The following is a 15,772-nucleotide window of genomic DNA, read 5'->3' as shown; positions in this document are numbered from 1 at the left end:
AGCCTGCAACCTGGGCATGTGCCCTGACCGGGAATCGAACCCTGATCGCCTGGATCCCAGGTTGACGCTCAAACCGCTGGGCCACGCCCGGCCGGGCAGTCTCCTCACTTTCCAGCTCTCCCTGGTCCATCTGCTGCCTGGCTCTTGATGGACGAGCTGGATTGATTGGGTTGAGGAGCTGTCAGATGTCCTGGGGAATTTGATGACTATCAGGTCAGAACCACTTGGCTGAGACCAAGGAGGACCTGGCCCAGATCCCTTCTTTAAACTTGAGATGCAGATGAGGGTGTGACTCCTGCTTTACTCAGAGGCGTTAGCCTCACCCCCTTGCTTTAATTGAGCATTTTAACTGAAAAATATCCTAGAGCGTCTGTCTTACCTTGTTCCTCAGACTCACTCTGGAGACGGCTGAGCTCATTGGGATCCTGTGTCTGTTGGGAGTGCCCTTCAGGAGAAAGGGGGGGAAGCTCAAATGCTATTTAGTAGCTGTTTGATAAACATTTAAGTGAGATCTGCAAATCACGGACTAAAAGGGAATTTGTTAACTGAGCCAATTAGCTGAGCGCCCACCAGCTGTTAGCTGAGGGTCTTCTGTGCCGGGCACTATAGAAGGGATTATGGGTCCAGAAAGTGGCAGACAAAAGTCCTGCTCTGGAGGAGATCTCGGGAAGGAAGTGACTGCGGTGCTACAGCACAGTGAGCTGGGTGCTGGTGCTGGCATGTTGCTGAGGGCAGTAGGAGCACAGGGATGTTGCTGAGCGTGTCAGTGGGGTTAGGGAGGGCTTCTCGGAGGAGGTGGTATTTCAGAAGAGCTTTCATTGCAGGAGGGAGAGGGCATTCCGCAGAGGGGATGCCATACCAAAGGCATAGAAGCATGCTCGCTGGGCACACTGAAGGAACTGCAGGTGGTCGGGATAACTCCAGCTTTAGGTGTGTGGGGGCGCCTGGTGGGAGAGGAGACTGCAGACGTGAGAAGAGCCTCGCATGCTAGCCAAGGACGCGCGCTTTGTCTAGGCCCGCCCATCAGCAGCCGTTAAGAGCTGGAAGTGACGTGGCCAGATTTGCATTTCAGAATCCTCACGTTGGTGGCACCAGGATGATGGATTAGAGAGAAAAGACACCTGGGAGCGGGGACACCTGGGAGTCTAGGCACAGTCACTGGAGACCTGAGTGAGGGTGGGCACAGTGGGAAGAGAGAGGAGAGAACAGCCTGGAGCGCAGTTTCGAAGATGGGACAGGATTGGCAATGCCGTGAGGACGAGAAACGGAGGCCGAGGTCCTGTGGCTCCTGGGCTGGGCCACCGGGTAAATAGGGATGCCACTCGCTGAAGCTGGAAGGCTGAGGGTGGAGGGGGCCTTGTGGGGAAAGAGTGAGTTCTGTTTGGGCACAAGCCTTCGGGGTGCCTTTGGGTGGATAATGGAGACAGTCTGTGAGTTGGGGAATTAATGGATGGGATCTCTAGGTATTAAATGGCTACGTTGATGCCAGCGTGTAATGAAGAGCTCACATACCTGGGAAACCAGGAGAACTGGGCACCATGTTTATGAATTGCTTGGTGGCATACCGAAAGGCCTTCAGCGCGCATGGGTCAAATTTTAGGCTTACTTTCTAGGAGTCAGAGAATTTCTTTTAACAGTAATGTTAGTTCCTAGTAAACCTCCTGGGGCTTCCTGATACCTGCCCAGGCACCCTCAGGTGACCTGCCCAGGACCCATGAACTCGCCTGGCGGGGAGGACACTGGCTGGCATCGGAGCTGCCGCCTTAACCTGCCCTCAGATGTTCCTCGCCTCTCTACGTGACCAGGGCCATGAGCGCTGCCTCCTCCCACGGCCCTCTCCCTGCGCCCCACTGTTTGTTTCTCCAGTTTCCTAGGTGACCCCATTTAAGTGAATATGCAGGGAAGTGAGACTTTGTAACGGTGGCAGGTAACGAGAGAAAGCTGATGACAGTGAAGTGTGTTCGTAGCCAGAGTGTGCCAACGGTGCATTTTTCCCAAGTGAGCTAACACATTTGCTAACGCAGTGGCAGACGAATCTTCCAGTGACGAGTGCACCTGATGGCCTCAGGTGAACCGGCTCGAAGGCCCAGTGGGAGCCCGGGAGGACCTGTCTCCAGGGACAGCAGGAGTCTGTGGGCTGCCCCTGGGTCCTTGGTTCTTGATGAATGACCGCTTGGGAGGCAGTGCTTAGTGGGGAGAGCTGAGTGCTATGGGCAATGGGAGTTCATTAGCTTCAGTCTGTTAATCGCTTTCACTAAAACTGTCAGTTTTCAGTAGCCCTTTTACTGGGACGACCAGATATATGTGAATGCAGATTTAAGACAGGGTCGGAAGTCCTTCGAAGGAAGACTGCTTTTATTGTTGGAAGTTTCAATTGTACACTCTGGTCAAAGCAGGAGGATGGGCAGTGCACCTAGGAGTGCCAAGAGTTAGCACCTGGAACCTTCGTTGCCTGTACCCAGTGCTCCTCCTGATGGCGAGATGTTGCTTGTTACCCCCCAGGTGGAGAAAGGTGCAGCTGAGAACCCACACCTGAGACTCCCCTGGCTCAGGCTGGTGGCTGCGCAGGCCTGTGTGAGATGACAGACCTTAGCTCCACAAATAGCAATCCTCGGAAACCCAGGATCTTCAAAAATGGTGGTCTCTGCTTATGCTGTCTCAAGGGTGCTCTCCCCAGTTGCGGTCTTAGAAGTCCACACTGGCCCACTGACCAGGACTGGAACCACAGGGAGGCAGCTAATGTGGGCTCCGGGCTTGGTCCTTCCAGTTGTTGCCCAGGTAGACCTGGGGTTCTTAGCAACATAGGTCAACAGGAATAGTCTGAGGACTGAGGAGTGAAGCCTTATTTCATATGCTCCACTCAGTTGTTTGCTACTCCTTGTGACGGATCATCCCTGCATTTTCTTCACAAAAGCTTGAGCAAGAGGTTCCCTTTGACAGCCCTAACTTGTACCAAAAAATGGTGGTGAAGCTGAGCCCCTGTATAGGAGGAGTGTAAGTCAGGTGTAAGTAGATTGGAATCCCTGCTCCACCTCTCACTCTAGGATTATCTACCAGGGGGCAGCAGATATTTTTCTGTACAGGGCAGGAGAGTAAATATTTTAGGCTTTGTGGGCCATATGGTCTCTGTCACAGTTACTTAACGTGAAGGTTGTAGCATGAAAGCAGCCATAGACAATATGTGAACGAATGAGCATGTCTGTGTTCCAGTAAAACTTTATTCACAATAACAGCCAGCTGATAGGATTTGGCCATGGTTTCCCAGAGATTCTGGGAATAATTAACCCTATTTCACAGAGTTGTGAAAGGAAGAGGTAAGATAACACACTTTAAGGGCTTAGCACATAGCCTGGGGCACTGTGGTACTCGGGGGACCGTTGGTCACTGTGTTGTTGGAAATTGCTCCAACCACACACTTCCCGGGAATGGCTTTGACATTCAAGACTTTTCAGAAGGCTACAGAGAAATGCAAAATCGTGGTTAGCAGTATAATGGGAAACAGGAGGGCCTGTGGATTTAATATTTCTTCTGGAATCTGGCATTATGACAATTTAGGGAAGCTACCAAGGGTCAACCCATCAGAAGGTGTCTTTGAACCTAGTTCTGGATTTAGAATGTGATAGGCACTTTCGTGGTTACAAAAGAAGCAGAAGACGTACTTTGCCTTGCAGTCGAGTTAGGGAGGTAGAAATAACTGATGCGAAGCAATTAGAGACCAGCTGAGAACTTGGAGCCACCTGGGTGGTGGCTGACCCATGGGAGGGTGGAGAGGAGACAACCTGCATGAGCTGGGGAGTGTCCAAGAGGCTCACATGCAGGTAGGTGGGACTTGAACTGGATCTGGAATGATGAATGGGATTCCAATAAGGAAAACACGGCTTTACCTATGCTCCCTAGTTTGGATTCTGGGTCAGAAAAATTCCTTTTGTATAGAATCAGAGTAAAGATTCCCAGTAAGGAAAAAGACTTTGTAATGAAGGCTCAAATTCGTTTCAGATCCAGTGTAGACAGTCCTGGGGTGTGGGCATCCATTTCTAGCTTCCCAGAGTTTCATCCATAGGATTTTTGAAAGGAAAGCAAAGCTCTTTGAGGAAGAATTGGTTTAATGGGGAAGGTCTGAATTTTAGTAGCAGAGCCTGGAACCAGTTAACAGGACCCTATATCTACTGGCTTTTGTGTCTTCTGCCTTCTAGGTTGGACTTGGCCCAGTCTCTGGGACTCACTCAACTGCAGGTGAAGACTTGGTATCAGAATCGCAGGATGAAATGGAAGAAAATGGTAAGAAAGAAGAGAGTGAGTCCAGCCATGTGCCTATCGTGGCAGGACAAATCCTTCCTGCAGGGCTGGGAAGATGCGGGAAGGACCATTTGATGGTTTGGGCTCCAGCGGTGGGGAGGCCTTTCATGGTGTCGGCTGGGAGGGAGGCTGTGTGTACAGAAGGATAAGCCATTCCTCCTGACCTGGATTTCCTGACCAGAAGGAGATTCTCTGCCAGTTTCCTTAGAAATAACAGAAAGTGAAAGCCCACAAGCTTCTCAGTGGCTAGATTTAACCCCACCTGCTAACCTTTTCAAAGAATTTCCTTCCCCCTCCCACCAGGAGCTAAGAATAGAAGTCGGTACTCTGTTTATAATGACATTTAGGGCACATCTGTTCTTATAGCTGTGTGTCCTCTGATGCAGTGATTCTCAAACTATAGTGGGCATCAGAGTGACCTGGGTAGCAGGTGAAAATGCAGAACTCCAGGCCCCTCCCAGGTTCCTCCGATGCACGTGGCAGAATGACTATGGTTCTAGGATGGCCCAGCTAATGAGTTGGTCCATCTTTGTTTTTTAAATGAACTTATTAGAATAGATATCACTAAAAAAAGAACATCTACATTTGAGGAACTCAGTTTCCATAGTAGTTCAAAGTAGTTGAGTATTTCATTTCCAGGTTTGCAAAGGGACAAGGTCAGACCCAAAGGAAAGGGGCAGGGGAGATGAGGGTGGGAAGACCTCTGCCCTATTCTTTAGAGACTAGGCACACCAGGGCCTCTGACCCGGGTCTCTGTCATATTCTTGCCAAATCTTACTGGCCCTTTCTCCTCTCATATGGACCAAGCGGTCCAGGCCTGCCTGATAATGTTCTAATTTGCTAACCCATCTGATCCTAGCCATTGTTTCTAGTTCTTGCTTTGCCTGCTAACAATGAGAAATATAAACAAACAAACAAACAAACAAGAAATGAATGTTAAAGGGGAAAAGTAGAGAAAAGCCAACAAGGCAGCATTTATTATATATCCTGAAAGGAATTTCTGGGCGAATCTCATCATTTCCTCTGGGGGCCCGCCTTGAAGATGGAAGGATTTTCAGCTGGAGGTGGATTGGCTCACGAAGTGCTCTCAAAGTGAGGTGAAGGTTGCAGCTACATGTACAAACACAGATCGCATGAATCAACACACATGCAGTTCGCGTCTCTTGTGAGCCATGCCTTGTCCTAGGCACTGTAGGAAGTAGCACAATAAAATATAACCCTTCGTGGAATTTATGATCTAGTTGGAGAATCAAGGTCCAGGAAGCAGTTAGGGATGACACTTTAATGAAGTACTGGTTTTTTATTTAAAGATTTAGTTCCTCGTAAGAGCTCAGAAGAGAGGTGTTGGGGACAGCTGCAGAGAGAGGCTAGAATTGAAGGATGAGTGGGATTCCATGAAACACGTAGTTACTCCAGAACTTCTAAGACACCCCCGAGACATGGTGGAAACCTTTCGGGGGATTGATCTCTGGAGGAATCAGGTTTGGGAGTGAGAAACCCGGGGCTCTGTTCCCATGCTTGCCCCTCCCTGGCTGTGCTTTTGGGCAAGTCCCTTTACTGCTTTCTGTGCAAGTTCCACCGCCCACCTCCTGCCTCGTCAATCATCATCATCGGGATCAATGTCTCCCGAGCGGCAGAGGCATTGTTTAAATTGGTTATCAGCGATCTTTTCATGAGTCAGATGGCTAGAGAGCTGACAGCCTGCCATCTCTGCCAGCACCGCCCAGTGCCCGTGGGACCGTGCATGTGCCCTGGCCTCTGATGTCACTTGTTTTTCACCAGCTACTATGCTGCCCGCACAGTTGTGGGCCGGTTATTGATGGTTATCAGTGTCCTATAGAGCCAGATGGGAGGCATTTGGCAGACTTAACCTCAGAGAGCAACCCACAGGCCAACCAAATTCAGGTCACTTGAGGAAGCAAGAGTGCCAAGCTTTCAGTTAACTTTAGCAGTCGTTTACTGAGCACAAGCGATAGAGATGCAAAGATAAGGCACTCACCGTCCATTAAAAAATAAAATTAGGAAAGTCATTCAGTCAAGTGGGGGGGACAGACCTGTAAACGAGTAATCACACAGAGTGATCGGGGCAGTAGCAGAAGCATCTGCAGGGTTCAGAGGCAGTATAGAGAAGGGAGGGCTTCATGGAAGAGGTGCCATCTTAATTGGCTTTAGTGGATGACTAGAAATGTGCCAAGTGAAGGTGGGAAGAGTATCACAGGCGGAAGAAAGGGACAGAAGTATTGGGGGGCACTGGAAGTACTTCGGAGTGGCTGGAGCTGACACGCCAGGGATGTTCAGCGCGGGTCTGAGCTCTGACTTCCCCAGAACAGCGAGGCTTTGTTGGGATCTGATTGCTTCATGGACTTTCCTGGTGAAACTCTTTCAAGGCTGTCTCTTCAGGTACTGGGAAGGAAAAGAAAAAGGTAATTGGGTAATAAGGATGTCTCAAGGCTAGTAACCTAATTGGAACTGGAAAAAGATTAGTACTTGATTCTCAGAGTTACTCACGCGGCTGCCAAGGCCAGTGCTGCCAAAACCGAGATAGCATCTCGGACTAGTTCTTACCGGTCAGCATTTGTAACCTATAGCGGGTTGGGTAAATTCAGTCTTGCACGCGGGATGGGACACTATTCCACCTCTGTTTGGCTTTAGTTCCAGTAGGACTCGCAGTGTTTTGCAACAGGCTGAGAGAGCCTCATTAGCAGTGGTCTTTTTCGGCTCTGAAATAATACAACAGAATTCTGCTCTGGGGTGGGGGGGATCCAGATGGATACTACCCCCCTCTCCCAGTCACCGAGTTGGGTGGGTCACGTACCATGTGCCTTCATCATGTTTTGCAGCAAAAGTTCCCAGATAATCAACAATTTCTGTGAAACTGCTACCAGTTGGGGTCTATGTCATCTTGGGCAGGTTGCTTAAGCTCTGGGTACCTGTGTTCTCATCAGTAAATGCCTAATATATACCTTATAAGGTGAGCCAATCCTTGTAAAACTTAGAACTGTGCCTGCCACATAGTATCTAACCAAGAAAATATTAGCTGCTGCTCTTCTCATATTATTATTTTAAAAATTATTCACCTATCCAGAAAATCCGTATCTCTAGAGAATCCAGACTTTTGGAGGCCAGCAGAAATAAGCCAGGGTCGTGGGACTCCGGTTAAGAGCAGCCCTGGGTGTTTGTCTTTTCTCATTTCCCACACGCCAGCCTCGCCCCGTCAGTGCCTTGGCGTCTGGACCTGTGACATAGGGGAACAGCCCATCTTCAGGTGGAGAAAGCCTGCTAAACGGGGTCCCAGGAAGAGATTCATGCTAGAGTCCGAGCTGGCTTCTCGGGTCCCTGGGCACAGTTGTCAGTTACATGGCTCTCATTTCCCCCATAGAGCTGCAGAGAAAGATCGAGAAGAAGGAACACAGAGCACTCCCAGTAACGAGTTGTGGCCTGGGGTCTGCTGGGAGGTTGGGTAATAGCAGTAAATACTGGAAAGTCAGGAATAACAGCGGCACATTTTACATATCCCTCGCACATTACACACAATGAGATGCTGGGAAGAGTGTTAGATTCGAATGGTCAAGGGTTTTGTGTTCAAATCTTGGCCCTGCCCTCGGCTTGCCCTCTGAAGGTGATGAACCACCTCTGCCTGCTCAGCTCAGGTTCCTGTCTGAATAATGGGGGCAGTGGACGTCCCCTCCCCATACTGACTTTCTGGGCTCTCTAGTCAAGCAGCCTGTCCCCCGCCTAACCACCCTGGGAAGGAAGCAAAGGCCTTGTCCCGATGCCCTTAGCAACAGGACATGGGCTGTCTCGTTTTAGAGCGCAGAGGAGGCTGTCAGTAGGCACGGCTGATAGAAGTAAATGATGTGCTTGGAGTTTTTCCCATGGACATGTGACCTTGTGTGCAATGGGATGTCGGGCCTCTCAGGACCAAGGAGACTAAATTGGCTCTAGGAATATTTGGGGAGCAGGGGGTCCCGGGGGAAGGGCCACAGGGTGCATGAGAATGGTGTGGGGCGGTGGTGAGATAATTGCGTGTGTCATGTGTGCTGGGAGGCAGGGGGCCAGAGGTCGAGTGCAGAAAGCAGCCAAGTGTGTAGTTATCTCCTAATTATTGCTGGCACTGGAGTGTTTTATTCCATTTAGAAAATGGTGCGATTGTTTTGAATTTTTGGGGTGTGTGTGTGTGTGTGCTGTAGGAAAACAGCCAGGTGGGGTCGATCCAAGCCGCGTGGGTGGCGCTCTCTAATTACTGGGCTGGACTTTCTTTTGCCAATTAGGTGGCTTCCTCAGACCTGCCCTTTTATAACATGATTACTACATGGGGCAACTTAATTTTGTATAACCTCTTTCATATTGAGTGGGGCTGCTTTCAACATGTAAATTCCATCTTGGCACATTCGGCGGCTTTCAACAGCCTGCACTGAAGTCAAAATCAGATACTGACTCATGTGAAAATATGTATACAGATGTCTTCTCTCCAAAGGTGGAATCTGTCAACATCTACACCTTGTTAGAGGTCCCTTCATATAGGTGTGTTTGGGTGGAAAGTACAGTGGTTGGGCAGATTCCCAGCTAAAAAGTGGTGTTTACTGAGAACTTATGGTTTTCCTCATACCGCACACAGAAGTTAACTTGAGATGAGTCATAGACCTAAATGTGTAAGCTAAAACTATAAAACTCTTAGAAGAAAATACAAGTAAATACTCATGACCCCGGGCTAGGCAAAATCTTCCCAGATTAATACCAAAAGCACAAATAAAAGAAAAAATAAATTGGATATCACCAAAATTAAAGACTTTTGTCCTGTGAAAGACATCATCAAGAAAGTGAAAAGACAACACACAGCATGGGAGAACATATTTGCAAATCTTGTATCTGGTAAGAGACTGTATCCAGAATATATAAAGAACTCTTACAACTCAATAATAAAAATAAAGTCAGATTTTAAAAAGGGCAAAGGAGTTTTGTTTGTTTGTTCATTAATCCTCCCCTGAGGATATTTTTTCTGTTGCTTTTCAGAGAGAGTGGAAGGCAGGGAGGAAGGAGAAGAGAGAAAGAGAGAGAAACATCAATATGAGAGAGACACACCGACTGCTTGCCTCCCCCACGCGCCCCCCGCCAGAGGGCGGGAGCGAACCCGAAACCCAGGTACATGCTCTTGCCTGGGAATCAAACCTGCAACCCTTCCGTGCGCAGGCCGATGCTCTAACCACTGAGCCACACTGGCCAGGGCAAAATGGATGAAGGATTTGAATAGACATATCTCCAAAGAAGACATATAACTGCCACATGCAAAGATACTCAACTTCACTTGTCATCAATGAAATGAAAATAAAAAACACACTGATACCACTTCACACCACTGGGGTGGCTTTAATACAAAAAGCATAACAAGTGCTGGTGAGGATGTGAACTGGGTCCTCATGCGCTGCTGATCGGCTGTAACGTGGTGCTGCTGCTTTGGAAAACAGTGTGCAAGTTCCTCAAAATGTTCAGCGTCCACTTACCATGTGAACCAACAATTTCACTTCTGGGCATGTACCCAAAAGAAGTGAAAGCAGGGACTTGCGCACGTATTTGCACACCCGTGTTCATAGCAGCACTGTTCACAACAGGCAAGAGGTGGAAGCACACAGGTGTCCATTAGCTGATGAATGGGTCAGCAGAGTGTGATGTGTCCAGACAGTGGGTGTTATTCGGCCGTAGAAAGGAAAGAAACACTGGCACGTGCTATAACATGGATGTTCCTTGGAAACATGAGGCTAAGTGAAAGAAGCCGGTCACAGAGGATGGCGTATTATATGATGCCATTCATTTGAAATGTCCAGAACAGGCAAGTTTGTAGAGACAGAAAGCAGACTGGTGGTTGCCTAGGGTTGGGGGGCAGAGATTGGGGAGAAATGGGGAGTGGCTGCTCATGGGCATGGGGTTTCTTTTGGGGGGTGATGAAATGTTCTAAAATTGGGCTCTGGTGATATTTGCACAATTATGTGATTAAAAATTGCTAAATTGTACATCATAAATGGATAAAATGGATGGCATGTGAATTATATCTCAGTAAAGTTTTGTGTGTTTTTTTGAAGGACTATTGTTTACCAAGTTACTACGTCTATTCTTACAGCTCAGCACCAGGGAGCACTCTGTGGCTGTTTCGGGAAGATATAGGCAACAAATATTTCGTGACTGCATAGAGAGTCAGTTGGAAGTTAGATGCTTGGGCTGCAAAGAGCAAGGGATAGATGCAGGATTTACCTTCAAGGAGCTTTTGTGCGAGTGGGGAAGATAAGAGCAAGCTAGGGAGGTAAGCAGCAAGCATATATGCCACTCCTGATTACCTGTGCCAGCCCTTCGCACTGGCTGCCCAGAAAATCAGCAGCCACGCCGCACCAGCATTGAGTCAGCGGAGGAAGGAGTGTGTTATATTCTAGAGTAATGTAAAGATATTTCTAAAATTATTCCTACCTCATTATTTTCGGGTAAGTCACAAATTGGGATAATAAATGTGCAAGTCCTTTGAAATCCCAAGGCCATTTCACTCTTATTTCACTCGCTTTCTTTGGCACAATGGGAAGGCCTGCTGCGAAAGATTACTTCATTCAGTAATGGTTGTTGACTGAGTGGGAGAGACAGGCAGGTGAGCATGGAAGGACTGTCCTTAATGAAAGGACAGTCCCTGTCCTGTTCTGATGGAGAGAGTACAGCATGCTCAGAGGGAATACTGTGGAGGGCATTTAACTTAGACTTGGGAGCTCAGGGAAGCCTCCCAGGAAGAGCCTATCTAATCGGAGTTAACGAGGTGAGCAGGGTGCCAGGTATATTCTGGGCAGAGGAAATCTGCCGTTCAGGACAGTTCTGGTCCTTCATATACATATCTGTCCATCACCCTCACCAGCACCCTGTGAGTTAAGGTCTTATCCCCATTTTACAAGTTAGGAAACTGAGGCTCAGACTCTTTAAAGGACTCTCCCAAAGACAAAGGTGGTAAGCAACAGAGTTAGAATTTAATCTAGTTATTCCACTGTCAAAGCTGGAACACTATCTACTACGCTCTACTTCTTTGAACAATATACCACTGCATGTTTTGGCATCTTCAATCTTTTTAAAATTTTTCAATTACAATTGACATTCAATATTATTTTATATTAGTTTTCAGGTGTGCAGCATAGTGGTTAGACACTTAGGTAATTTACTGAGTGGTCTCCCCAATAAGTCACAATATTTTCAACTCTATTTCCTGTGCTGTACTTTACACCCCCATGACTGTTGTGTAACTACCAATTTGTAGTTCTTAATCCCTTTACCGTTTTCAGCCAGTCCCCCACCTCCCCTCCCATCTGGCAACCATCAGTTTGTTCTCTGTATTTATGAGTTTGATTCCGTTTTGTTTGTTCATTTATTTTGTTCTTTAGAGTCCAGATACAAGTGAAATCATATGGTATGTCCTTTCTCTGTCTGATTTATTGTGACAACATGATCCATCCATGTTGTCACAAATGGCAATATTTCATTGTTGTTGTTTTAAAATATATCTTTATTGATTTCAGAGAGAGGAAGGGAGAGGGAGATAGAAATATCAGTGATGAGAGAGTCATCAATCGGCTGCCTCCTGCATGCCCCCAACTGGGGATCGAGCCCGCAACCCGGGCATGTGCCCTGACCAGGAATCGAACCGCGATCTCCTGGATCCTAGGTCGATGCTCAACCGCTGAGCCACGCCCGGCCAGGCATCATTGTTTTTATAATTGGGTAATATTCCATTCTATATATGTATCATCTTCTTTATCCAATCAGGGGCACTTAGGTTGATTTTTTATCTTGGCTATTGAAAATTGCATTGCAATGAACATAAAGGTGCATAATGGTATCTTTTCAAATTAGTGTTTTGGATTTCTTCAGATAAATACCCAGAAGTGGAATGGCTGGGTCATATGGTAGCTCAATTTTTAATTTTTTGAGGAACCTCTACACTGTTTTCCATAGAGGCTGCACCAATTTGCAACCCCACCAATAGTGCATGAGGGTTCCCTTTTCTCCCTGTCTTCGCCAACACTCATTGTTTGCTGATTTATTGGTGATAGCCTTTCTGACAGGTGTGAGGTGGTATCTAACTGTGGTGTTAAGTTACATTTCTCTGGTGATCAGTGGTGTACAGCATCTTTTCATATGTCTGTTGGCCATCTGCATGTCCTCTTTGAAGAAATGCCTATTCAGGTCTCCTGCCATTTTGTGTGTGTGTGTGTTGAGTTGTATGAGTTCTTCGTAAATTTTGGGTATTAACTCCTTTTTGGGTATATTATTGGTGAGTATCTTCTCCCATTCAGTAGGTTTCCTTTTTGTTTTGTTGATGATTTCCTTTGCTATACAAAACTTCAATGTAGTCCCATTTGCTTATTTTTTTTCTATTGTTTCCCTTCCCTGAGTAGATAAATCAGAAAAAAATATCACTAAGAGCAAGGTCAGAGAGCTTACTGCCTGTTTTTCTTCTAGGACTTCTATGATTTCAGGTCTTACATTTAAGTCTTTAATCCATTTTGAGTCTGTTCTTGTTTATGGTGTAAGAAGATGGTCTAGTTTCTTTTCTTTTTTTGCATGTATTTGTCCAGTTTTTCCAACACCATTTATTGAGTAGATTGTCTTTACCCCATTGTATGTTCTTGCTTTTTTTTCATAGATTAATGGGTCATATAGGCGTGGGTTTATTTCTGGGCCCTCTATTCTGTTCCATTGATCTATGTGTCTGATTTTATGTCAGTAGCATGCTGCTTTGACTACTGTAGTATAGTTTGATATCAGGTAGCACAATACCTCCAGCTTTGTTCTTCTTTCTCAAGATCGGCATGGCTATTCAGGGTCCCTTGTGGTTTTATATAAATTTTTGGATCACTCATTTAGTTCAGTGAAAAATGCTATCGATACTTTGATAGGATTTGAACTGGATCTATAGATTGCTTTGGGTAAAGCATTTAATCCATTTACATTTAAAGTGATTATTGATAGATATGTTGTCATTGCCATTTATTATTCATATGTATGTTTTTTTTCTGTTCTTCCTTTTAAAAAAGTCCCTTTAACTTTTCTTGTAATACTGGTTTGGTGGTGATTACCTTTAGCTTTTTCTTATCTGGGAAGCTTTTTATCTCTCCTTCAATTTTAAACAATAGCCAGTTTGGGTAGAGTAGTCTTAGTTTCAGGTCTTTGCTTTTCAGGACTTTGAGTACTTTGTGACAATCCTTTCTGGCCTGCAAAATTTCTGTTGAGAAATCAGCTGATAACCTTATGGGAATTCCTTTGTAGGTATATAACTGCCTTTCTCTTGCTGCTTTTAAGATTCTCAATTTGTCTTTAAGCTCTGCCATTTTATGAAGTGTCTTTCTGTGGGCCTCTCTGTACTGCCTGGACTTGTATGTCTATTTCCTTCTCCAGGTTGGGGAAGTTTTCAGTCATTACTTCTTCAAATTGAAATATGCTAATTTGTAACCTTTTTTTCACACCAAAATATTAATATTCCCCATGTTATTAAACATCCTCCTACTTAATAATTGTAATGGTCATCAAGTATTCTCTCTTTGGGATATACTATAATTATCTACCCAATCATGGTGGGACATTTAGAGTAATTTTTTTCCAATTTTGTCATGAATATTTTTGCAGATCGATTTTTGTCTTTGATGACTTTCTTAGGCTAAATTATTACAAGTGGAATTTTTGTGTCAAAGTATGCACATTTTAAAACATTTGATTTGAATTTTCAGGTTTCCCTTTGAAAAGTTGTAGCAATTACAACTTGGCACAGGAGTATGAGTGCTTATTTTCCGGCTTGCTACAAATATTGTCTTTTTTTTAACTTGTCGACTTCATTGATACCACATTAATATTTTAATTTTTATTTCTTTCCTCATTATTGAGTTGGATTTTTTTATGTGCGTTTGATCCTTTTATTTAATGCCAAAACGTCTGCAATATTGGCTTAAAGTGCACTGAGCATTTAAAAATGCAGATGTGTTTGTAGCCTGGAGGTGACAGGTTGAAGGTCCTTTTTCCCAAACTCTGTCACTGCTGTAAAGGGATGACATGGGTGCTTCTGAGTGGTAAAGTGGAGGGAAGGAGTTATTTCTTGGATTTAATGACCATTTTCCTCCCATGTAGGTTCTTAAAGGTGGCCAGGAAGCACCCACAAAGCCCAAAGGTCGTCCCAAGAAGAACTCCATCCCCACCTCAGAGGAGATTGAAGCTGAAGAGAAGATGAGTGGCCAGGCCCAGAGCCAGGAGTGCCCCACGCCCTCGCAGGGACCGGAGGAGCTCTGTGACACGCAGGAACCTAAAGCATGCGCTGTCCCCTTAGAGCTGGCAGAGCCCCCAGGCCAGCCGCAGGAATTGCCAGTAGCCTCTTCCGAACCCCCACCATCAAGCTAAAATAAAACTCTTCGAGGGGAGGGGGAAACTGGGGAGAAGGGAAAGAAAGGAGGCAGGAGAACAGGAGAGAAAATCTTCCCAAAGCCTGGTAAACTGAGGGCGAAGAGAGCCAGCCACCTGTCTCCCTCCCTCCCTCCCACAGGCCTCCTGGCGTTTTCATGGCAAGCATTTGAGAAGACTTGCTTGCCATAGGCCTTTCTCCTCCTGAAAGGATGCCTTAGCCACAGGATGCCCTTACTAAAGGGACACAGTGCCTTGGAACTGCCTGCCCCAGCTGGGTGGCGGCCTGGGACCCGCAAGGGCCCGGCCTCGCGCGGTGGAAGCCGCCCTGGCTCCCTCCCCCGGCCCCTGGGCAGCCAGGCAGCAAAGCAGAAAGGGGGAGGGCGCGGGCCGCTTGCCCAGGCTCCTCGCTGACTCAGCACTTATTTCTGTAGTTTTAAAAAGAGAATTTAATGTTTTGGTTGTTGTTTGGGGGGGGGGTGGTTGATGAGGGCGGGCTGAAAAGAGTTGGGGGAAGGGAGTTCTGAGTTCTTACCGTTGTTTCTGAATAAAGTTTGTTTGTTTGAAGACACGTGTGCCTTGGAACCCATTCTAAGATGATCCAGGTGACTTAAGAACCCATAAGCCTTGTTTTTCTTGCTCCATTAAGTTGCCATCGTCAAAGCTGCAATGCAGATATGTTAAGATAACTTTTATTTTTTAATTAAAAATCTTTCAAAAGGGTTGGGCGTGTTGTTTCTTTTGGGGAGTGCATTTTACCCTTTCTGAATATGTCTTATGGAGAGACCCAGAGACAGGGCCCGGCTCCCTGGGCTTTAGTTTCCCAGCTAGGAAAAAATAAAAAAAATAAAAGCCTGGGCCCGGCCAGTGATGTCTCAATGCAGAGAGCAAATGTCAGACACACCAAGACGCCCTTGGGTGCGGACGGAGCAGGGTGGCTGGGCTCCACTCCCCTCCCCTCCCACTGCCTCCTGCGGGGCCGCTCCACTGTCAGGTCCTGAACAGCCTGGGCTTCCAACTGCAAAAACTTTTTATGCCTTTTTCAAAGACATAATCCACTTATTTGCTT

The 15,772-nt window shown here is 46.5% G+C and overlaps 1 protein-coding gene across 1 annotated transcript in view; it reads left to right on the top strand.

Annotated features, from left to right (window-relative positions):
- Window positions 1–15,426, top strand: part of BARX2 (BARX homeobox 2) — a 65,604-nt gene extending 50,178 nt beyond the window's left edge. The window contains exons 3-4 of the mRNA XM_081123524.1: window positions 4,194–4,278; window positions 14,437–15,426. Of these exons, the coding sequence (XP_080979650.1) occupies window positions 4,194–4,278; window positions 14,437–14,703 (352 nt within the window). The 3' untranslated portion in view covers window positions 14,704–15,426. The remainder of the gene's footprint in view (window positions 1–4,193; window positions 4,279–14,436) is intronic.
- Window positions 15,427–15,772: the final 346 nt, after the last annotated feature.

This window comes from Miniopterus schreibersii (assembly GCF_964146895.1).
Source record: "Miniopterus schreibersii genome assembly, chromosome: 20".
Lineage (NCBI taxonomy): Eukaryota > Metazoa > Chordata > Mammalia > Chiroptera > Miniopteridae > Miniopterus > Miniopterus schreibersii.
The sequence above is the reverse complement of the archived record's forward strand: the minus strand, read 5'-3'. Positions and strand labels throughout refer to the sequence as shown.